The sequence below is a fragment of the Cyprinodon variegatus genome, unplaced genomic scaffold (assembly GCF_000732505.1).
Source record: "Cyprinodon variegatus isolate N-32 unplaced genomic scaffold, C_variegatus-1.0 Scaffold635, whole genome shotgun sequence".
Classification (NCBI taxonomy): Eukaryota; Metazoa; Chordata; class Actinopteri; order Cyprinodontiformes; family Cyprinodontidae; genus Cyprinodon; species Cyprinodon variegatus.
The window spans coordinates 197,653-207,421 of NW_015151088.1; the positions used below are offsets into that span (position 1 = coordinate 197,653).

General features: G+C 33.6%; 1 protein-coding gene across 1 annotated transcript in view; it reads right to left on the reverse strand.

Annotated features, from left to right (window-relative positions):
- Positions 1-3,723: 3,723 nt before the first annotated feature.
- The window catches only part of LOC107096589 (ceruloplasmin-like), a 13,811-nt gene continuing 7,765 nt past the window's right edge, over positions 3,724-9,769 (reverse strand). The window contains exons 14-24 of the mRNA XM_015393317.1: positions 9,397-9,601; positions 8,723-8,862; positions 7,899-8,027; positions 7,661-7,767; positions 7,516-7,571; positions 7,348-7,419; positions 5,870-5,961; positions 5,025-5,164; positions 4,857-4,913; positions 3,953-4,058; positions 3,724-3,868 (exon numbers count right to left, since the gene is read on the reverse strand). Coding sequence (XP_015248803.1) covers positions 3,843-3,868; positions 3,953-4,058; positions 4,857-4,913; positions 5,025-5,164; positions 5,870-5,961; positions 7,348-7,419; positions 7,516-7,571; positions 7,661-7,767; positions 7,899-8,027; positions 8,723-8,862; positions 9,397-9,601 — 1,130 coding nt within the window. The 3' untranslated portion in view covers positions 3,724-3,842. The remainder of the gene's footprint in view (positions 3,869-3,952; positions 4,059-4,856; positions 4,914-5,024; positions 5,165-5,869; positions 5,962-7,347; positions 7,420-7,515; positions 7,572-7,660; positions 7,768-7,898; positions 8,028-8,722; positions 8,863-9,396; positions 9,602-9,769) is intronic.

The window sequence follows — 9,769 nt, forward strand, 5'->3', positions numbered from 1 at the left end:
TACAAGTAATCTCATCCTCTTAAATATGGAATTAGTGCCCATGTCTGTGTGCATCTATGGATATCAGATCCTTAATTAAGCCTATGTTGAATTTACCCAGAGAGACTGGTAAGGGTGGGTTTTTACTGCGGGCACTGCCAGCCATCTGCTTCAAGTACTCTGATATCACAGCTGATCTGTCCTGCAAGGCCAGTAGCTCTTAATGGGACTAAAACAAGCATCCCTTTTACCAGCCACCTGCAAACATTATAGACAGTGCTACAATGGTATAAAGTGGGGTCAAAATAAGTAAAAAAAAATATGGGCCTATATATAAAATATATATTATATTATATAAATATATAAAATATTCACAAAGAATCCTACGACTAAAATTATCTCGTAGTGATGTCAATGTCACATATTCTAGGATTTTTATTAGAATTCTACTCAGGGAAGCCATTCACAAAGCACTCTGGGGTTTAGGATGGCTTCTAAAATTATAAAAACAAATATAACTATGAGGTAGTTATTCACAGAAACTATAATATCAGGTTTTTTCCAAAAATAAAGAGCTGAAATGTTATAACTTTTAACCAATTTGGTGGTTGAATAACCTAAATAGTTGGATTTAAAACCAACTATTTAGGTTGTTCAACCATTCGATTGGTAAAAAGTTCATTTCTGCTGGAAGAAGCTAAAATAACACACAGAGAACCTGTGCATTCACAAGAGGAGGATGTAAACTCCATTGGAAATGTAAACTCCAAATAATCTCTATTCAACATCTTGTAACTGAATTATTTTTCCCTTTCAATATTTCAGCAATAACAACATTTGAAAGAAAAAAAAACAGCATCTTTATACAACTCTTCCTATTCCATTTTTTCTTTTTTTGCTTGGAAAGTCTGTCCTGTAGGGTTAAATGAGCCCCAACGGTTAGACAGCTGTGCCCTGATCAGCTGACGTCAATGCAGCAAGCAAGAACAGATGCACAACAATTTGCCAGAAAGCCACCATAAAGTTCAGAGTCACATGACACGCTGAACAGGACAGAGATGATGGCACATAATTAGGACTCCCGACAGGTTTTGGTCAGAGAGGTCATTATTTGGCAATTTCATGCTCTAAATCTTTGAAATTTTTACTTCCCTGCCAGTTAGAGGAGGGCTGCAGGTGGCTTTTCAGAACTCAGAGTGTCATGCTGTACAGTGTGGGTTAAAGACACACAAACACAATATACGTGTGTAGATGTCGGTTCTTAGCTGAATGTATTCTGGTTGTATATGTGATGGTAATAATTGCCAGAAATAACTCATTGCTTTTTGATTTGTCTGTTCCCTTCTTTGTACAACACAGCAATCTATAAGCAATATATTGCCAGCATACAGTAATCACATTGGCCTGCCAGCTTAGAGTCTAGTTGTGTATTTTTATTCTAGATGCAAATAACCTATGTTTTTATTCACTTCTAGGAAACGAAATACAATGCAATAAATCCTTAACTGACTTTAATGCAAGTTTTCAACAAAGTAACATTAGTATATTGTGGAATGTGGAAAAACATGAAAAAAATTAATTGGGAAATAATTTGGGTAAGGGGAAACCTATATTGTTTTTATATAAATAATGTATTTATTATTTATATTATCTAGTTATTTCTTTGTAATGTTAAAGCAGTCCTGGAAGCTGATGTTATTACAGGGTTTTTTTTTTTTGACTGCATGCTTGTAATTGCGTTTGTGAGGCCAGTGAAAGGTTACGATAGGTGGTGGAAGAGCAGGTCTGCGACACGTCTTCTTTTCAACTTTATTCCCATGAAGGCCATTCAAATGAAAAGTTTCCAATGGTTTGCGGTGTCCATTAAATTCTGCATTACTCTTATTTTCTTCTTCTTCTCCAATCCAAGTTTTTCAGGTATTATTAGATTCAATCCAATGCTCGACTCTACAGCCTTCAACAGTCAGTACATATTTCTTTATCTGAGCATTGCAGTAAGACAGGATGTATGGACACTTTCTTTGGTACTGTGGTTAAAGCTCAAGTCCATATGAGAGATGCTCGTTTCAGCATTCTTAGTATATAGTAGTTCTGCTTGGTCTTTGTTTATAAATAGTTTGAAAGATATGGGGCAAAATGTCAAACTATAGGGCATATAGCTGTTAAGTTTAACGAAGCTTGTTGCTATTGATCCTAAAAGACAATGAAGAAACAAAAGTTTTGCCCAACACTGATCTAAAAAACGCTTTGCTGTAAGCTTTGAATATGTGTGTTAATGAAACATCTTTTCATTAAGATGTCCAAATTTAAGGAAACACTTAGTTCACCTTAAAACCTGTCTGTTAACTGAGCTGCTTCTAAAAAATGAAACCAATCAAAGCCTATGTGAGCATTTATGTGACAATTTTGCCACCCTGTGTTGGTTTCAAGAAAGTACCACATCAGGATTACCATTTTGTTTTTTTAGTTAAAAGTAAACATGTATTAAAAGAAAACACTGGAATAGAATCATTCTTTATTTGTTCATAAATGTTTAAATTCAACTTAATTGTAGAATTCAATTGCTTAAATTGAATGCCTACTTGAACAATTAAGCACTAAACGAGAAGTCTACCACTTAAACTTTACACCCTTCTGTTTTCTAAGAAAGATGTTTTTTAAAAGGTGTAGTTTTTCCCTGGAAATAAAAAAGGCAAAAAAACACTTGTGCCATATCATTCAAACATGGTACTATTATATTTTTTTTTTTGTTGGACTCAAATATTTATTTTAGAGGTATTATGGATGGAAAAAAAACTGTTGGAGGTCTGTAATATGTGAAATTTTTATCCATAATGACCCTTTTAGCCCAAATGCAGTGTTTGGAAAAAAAAAAGTTTTGCAAAAATAACATATTGAAAGCAAACAATGGCGACAGGGAAGTTTATATTTTCTTTTTGAGATGTTATCTATCTCCCTAAATTTTGAATGAATCGCCACAACAGAACATAACACAGCTATTGTTGAGTGTTGATGTGCTGTCAATTTGCATTCAATATTATGAATCACCTCATAAATACATGATGTATGGTTTAGGTCAGAGTTAGTGGCAGTAAATTTTGTTTTGGAACGTTTGTAAAAAATACCTGATTTGATTACTCTACTCTAAAGCCTTTATTTCATGATTAAAATAAAAAAAAAAAATTGTCATTTTTAACCCTTTATAGCTGTGTTTACATCTGAGTTTCCCATTCCTTGCACTCTTTTCACTCTTCTCTAGTGCCATCTTTTAGTTCCATTTTAAACGATTCAAATCACTGCTTTACTGACGACACCCAAACATATCTGCCAGTGATTAAAATGGCTATAGACCCAATAAACACCTTATTAGTCTATGTTTGTTCACTAAATAAATACCATTTGGATGACCAAAATTATTCTTTCTTCTATTGAATTAATTGTGCAAAGTTTAACACAGTCAAAAAAGCTTTTCTGAAATCTTAAAAGGGCTAGTTTATGACAAAAAAAAGTGTTTTGAACCTTTTCTTTTTTTTAGCAGGTGACTGTAGTAAGTTGAAACCCATTTGTCTTTTTCCTTTTAGACCAGGGGTGTCAAACTATACTAAATTAAATGACTAAGTTACCTTACCTAATATACACTGAAGTTCTATGGAGGTTTGGCAATGTTTTCAGACAATAAAAAAATACCAGCACAATTATGTAAAAATCACTTTTTATCTGAACATGATTAGTTTTGGGTGCAGATTCTACCAGTCACTATTTACATTGGAAGTCTGTTATCAAATAGTCAGTTAACTGGGCACAAAAATTAACATTGAACTTGGTTTAGTCAGGTTCTGTGTGGATCAATTTTCATCAGCAGTTCAACCAAAAAGTCCACCCCTTTTTGCTGTGGAGGAAACAATGAAAATCAGACATTAGTATCATCTATCTTTCATCCTATTGTTCTTCCAAGCATTATTTATTTTAATACCTTTTTCAGTGACCGTATACATTGCCTCCATTCCTGCTGAAATGTGATCAGTAACATGACAGTGGAGCAGCCAGGTTCCAGGGTACTGAGGGCGCATCTTCACTGTCTGATAAAAGAAAAGAAACCAGAAACCAGATATTACATGAGTCTGCTTGAACAAGTGTAACATTAGATTTTTCTATTTCATTTATTGTAATTTTTTGTTTTATCATAACTGTACAACTGTATAAGACATGCAGAACTCTATTGTTTTTTTTTTTTACTCAAACTGTGTAGTACAGTCAGATCAGACTAGCTAAGTATCACATGCTGCATAATAAACAAGGTGCAAGTTCTGCTTTAGACCAATATTTCTTCTTAAGGTCCTGGAAAATTCATTAACTTTGACATTCCTAGACATTTTAAATAAAAATTCCCTGGTCTTAGCCAGAAAAGGTACAATACTTTAAGAGTGGGTTTAACAGTAAGATAATGATAGAAAATACAGATCATTGGAGAAAGTATATAGAATCTGAAAAAAACCATCCATTCAATGAACATTAGAGCCCCCAGACCTCAATACTATAGTGTAGTAGTGGCAAGTTGTGTCCTATTGGCAAACTGGAGCTTACAGTAACAAAGCATTTGCAGTTATTTTTTTATGTATTAAGATAGTTTGATTTTTTTATATAAAAATGTTTTGGGTTTTTTTCAGTTTTTTAATTGTTTTTCCTATAATTGTTAGTCTATAACATTAGTCAACAAATCATTTGCAGTTATGTTTTTATGTATTAAGATAGTTTGCCCTTTACATATATATATATATATATGTTATTTTCTCTGTAAATGTGTTTTCAGATTCAAAACCAAATTCATGCAACTAAAACAAGCATTTACAACAATTTGAAAAATGTGGAGATTTTACCTGAAAGATGGCTGGGAACAGCTCATATGAGTCAACACGGTGAGGTCCTCCACCGAGCTGTACAATAAACACAATACAGCATCTGACTTTACTGACAAATTCTTCTCAATCTGTGTGTGATTGTTTACGTTAACCCCCTACATTATTTTTCCGATTACTTTTACATACCTTGTATTCCACACTATGACCATGCCAGTGCACAGTGTGTATATCCACTTCATTGCCCATTCCCATCAGGTACCAGTACACCTTATCTCCCACCTCCATGATCAGTCCATTCAAGTTGGCATACACATAACCATTAATAGCTGTAATCAGGCAAACACAAAACATCACATATATTCTACTTGTTTCATTTTGTGTAAGGACCAATACCTTCACCTTTATTTATCTGATTAATTATTTCATCTGAAAGCACTTAGACTTTAATGTTTACATTTCTGGTTTTTAAAATGTACTTGTTTGAAATTCCAGGATAAGTAAACTGAGTGATGAGCCAAAATAAATATTGTCATCAGGGACATGGAACGAAATTTCAACACAGATAATGGAACAAGGCAAACTATTACAAGCTGTAACTGGGACAGTTCCTATAGTTGATTATTAACTGACCCATCTGACATCAAGCCGACAGAACAAACGAGAACAAATACGTACCCCCCAGAGTAAAATCATTACTAATGCAGGGGATGCATCTGGTTCAATGTGCCTCTAGTAAATCTAATTTAGAAACTTATCAAGCTAATATATATATAAAGGTTTGTTTATAAAAAAAAAAAAAAGTAGAACCATTGAACTGTTTTTGTTTTGTTTTTTTTATTTTGAAAAGTTTCTGCGCTTCTCTCTTAAAGTGCGACTCCAAATATGAGTCCAACCATTTCTAAATACAAACTTTAAAACATATTGAGACATTCAGGATATTTTTCCAATGTATTATAAACTTAATTTGGATTTTGCTTTGTTGTGTTTTGGTTTTTATTTTCTATCGGGTTTTCTGTGTGTTTTTGTCTTACCGTGCATTTTGTTGCTCTCAATGAAGGTTTCATCATCCTTCAGGTTTGGACGGGGATTCCTGATGTGCCTTCTGATGTTTTCATCCAAATACCTGAAGTGTAGAGTATATCCCTTTTTAGGGCAGTTGCAAAGATATTTAATGTCTACTTTAACAAGAACCTCTTATGTGGCTTGCAATTGTTTGAAAATGTTAAATGTTGAACCACATTTTCAGCTGTTTGAACTACAAATCTTTTAAATATTTTAATGAGGTTTTATGTTTTAAAGCAAACAACACATTAAAAGTCAATAATAAATACAAAGGAAAAGTAAAATAATTTATATTTGGAAAGACACACTTTATATTGTCAAAAGAAGAAATATGTGGTATGCATTTATTTTTAATTCCTTCAAGCCAACTACGTTTCATTTTATTTACAGCAATGAATGTATGCTATTTTTTTTTGCAGAATAGCTTAAATTCTGTCAGATTAGAAGGACAGTGTCAACATCAAATTTTATGTTTTCCACAGACCTTCATCTTGATTATGGTCAGGAGATTGACTTGGTCATTCTGGCAACTGAATAATCATTTTTCTGAGCCAAGATGGCACTTTATTTTGCTTGGTCCATCTCATAAAATCTGGCCGAAAAAAAACTAAAACAAACCTCAAGCGTGATGTCTGCCTTCATCAGGTCTGTATGGGGTCATGTTTAGTGTTTGTCCTGACCAAGATATTTCCTTTTGTGTAATGATTCCAGATACCTTTCTCCTGCTGTGTTAACTTGTAGAAAAATCCTAATCAGGGTGTTTTTAGCTTTCTTTTCAATAATGGCTTTCTTCTTATCACTTGTCCAAATACAGTATGTCAGACAGTTGTTCTGTTGACAGAACCTCTCACCTAAACTGTTCTTGCAACTTCGAGAGTTACAATGAAGCTCTTTTACTCCCTATCTAATGCATCCCTTGGCAGGATGGGCAAATCTTGTCAGGTCGGCTATTGATGATATGGTTTTGTTTCTGTTTAAGTTTCTTTTTGAGTATTTTTTTTTCAATTTGTGTTATTCTAGTTTTTTGGGTTTTATTTGAGTTCTTATGTATTTCTTGTTTACCCTTTGTTTCCCTCTTGTTTCAGTCTCCTTCTCCTAGCTCCCTTCTAGATTTTTCTGTCCACACCTGTTCCTCGTCTGCTAATTAGTCCTTCCATCGTTTCTGTCCACCATTATACTCCTCCTCTTCATTTACTTTTTGCTGGTTCCTCGTTGTTTCTTAGCTCCTCATGTGTGTTTTCCCTGACCTCTCCTGGGTTTTGGTTTGTTTATTTTGTATGTGGACTTTTGCTTAGGTTTTCACCATTTGGATAAATTAATCTGCAAGAAACCACCTCAGTTTCCTTCTCTGCATTTGGGTCCTCTAAAACTTCCACACAACCTGACAATTAAAGGCATACTTTTTCCTCTTTTAAATAATGTATTAAATGTAAATTATTCTACCCACCAGCTTTCATTTTCATCAAAAACCAAAAAAAGTAGTGCAAACTCTTCTATTTCCTTCTTCAGTCCAAAAGACCTAGAAGCAGAGTTTTGTCAGAAACATGGTGTTACAGAATAAAAGCATGGTAAGCATTCATTTCCAAGTGGTTGTAGACACAAATTGAATCCTTACCGTGACCAGCTACGGCGGCATATAACCAACGGACCAATGAGTCCACTGTACAGGTCCTAGAAGGCATGAAGAAAACATAAGAATGTGTTTAAAAAAAAAAAAAAAAAAAAAAAAAACATTGCAATTTAGTACTTTTTAAACACACCTTGGTAACATCAGCAGTAGAGTAATACGCTGACACAGAGCACTCTTCTTGATCTGCAGTGGGTCCGGTGTTTTTGTTGACGTACCAGGTGTACGTGTGAGTTTCACCTGAATAATTAATTAGAAAAAATACATTTATGAACTCGCCCAATAAATACATATCAAATGAGCATGCTCCAATTTTCTTTTTACTTTAAACTCCATTCATAAAAATGTGATGCTTCTATCATTTCTTGTACCTGGTTTGGTTAGGTAGACATCAGGAGATTCTGTCTTCACCCCGTGGGCATGAATAGAATAAGGCCTGGATGCCATATTCTTAAAAACCACCTTAACTTTGTCACCAACTGAGCAATGAATCATTGGACCTGAATGAAAATGAATCAGTTACATCAAAAGTTGTCACTGTTTAATCAAGGCAATCACGAAATTATAATATTCTATTTTTTTACAGATATAAACTTAAAAAAGAGCAAATGAGAACCATTGAAATAACAATAAAATAGCCGACATCTTTGGGACAATGTTCATATTTTTTGTGCCATCTCAAATTTATACTCCATAGAAACTAGTAGCCAAGAAGTACTTCTTATTTACGCTTAGGATCCTAAACTTTATCAATAGTATTATAGGAGATTTTGTACAAAAACATCATGTGGTTTTATTCCAAACAAAATTTTTTGTTAGAAAACACACTTGTTTATATCAGTATGAGTAATATAAATTTTTTTTTTTGTTTTTTTTTTTTTGTTTTTTTAACATCTTTGGCATTCATTTGGTACAAATAAATTACAGTTAAGATAAAACCTCCAACTATAATGAGACAATAAAACTGGATGCCAGCTCTACAAAAATATAACTTAATGAGAAACCACACAGGATGGATAACAAATATGTAAATATCCTAAACATATAATACAACAAAGTAATTATTAACTATCTCTGTTTAGTGTTTAATATGAGAAATAAAAGTTGTTGTTTTTTTTACATGCTTGTACAAATTGGCCATCATCCAGCATTGCTTAGTCCAAAACAATTGGGGTTCTGCTTTAGTCATCCTTACCCATGATACCAAGATGGTCCATATCAGGTGTTCTTTCCACTTTCCTGGTGAACTTGTCATTTGTAAACTGCTGGTAGACAACCTTCTTGTAAACTGAACCGATGAACCCATCATGTTTGTCCAAAAAGACAGGAGCAGGACTGTTGCAAGAGAGAAAATGTTTTTTGGAAAAATATTAGCTTTCACTGCAAGAAAAGGGATTTTCTTTATCTCGAATTTCCAATAACCTTGGCTTTTCACAGTACAGTGTAAAAATCCAGGGTTATTAGCCATAACCTAACATGCAATTATCTGTTTGCACAACCAAATAAAATTTTTTATAAATCTTTGCTATCACATAACAATTGTGTATCATTTTTTGCTTGGGGTAAAAAAAAAGTTTCATAATTTATCTTTTATTGTGATAATATTTCATTAGCAATAGGACATAATCCTAAAAACAGGTATGAATAAAAGATTGAAATATACAATGATCCTCAAAATATGTACATTTTTGTAATTACAACATTAGGTGTGACAAAAAAAATAAGGCTCCTGGTCCAATCAGTAGACGAAACTTCTTTCATTTACTGTATAGCTAAAAGTTTGCTTCAGTAAGAATGAAGAACCTTTTTATGCACAAAAGAAAAAATACACAAAAGCAAAATTACAATAACTTGAATTTTCTGTCATACTTTTGATGGCCTTTGAACATCTCAGTCTCCCAGGTGCGGTTGGGTGAGTAGTCCCAGTCCATTTCCACAGCAGCAATGTAGTAAGTCTTTGAATGTAGCATCACATCAGTCTGACGCTGAAACATACTACACTTCTGTACTGTGTAGTTGGCTCGCATCCCACCTTTGTAGTGGTCCACTGTGGCAGAAACAACTTCAAACTGACCTGAAACACAACCAATTTCCATATCAGTTTATTCCTAATCAAACAATTATTCATTTTGCAACATTGGTCTAGACCATCATAGGCCATCATCCCTGTGTTACATCACTTAGCAATAGGTTTGTTGTTCTAATAGTATTCTTTGCATTATTGTACAAATGTTACTGATTA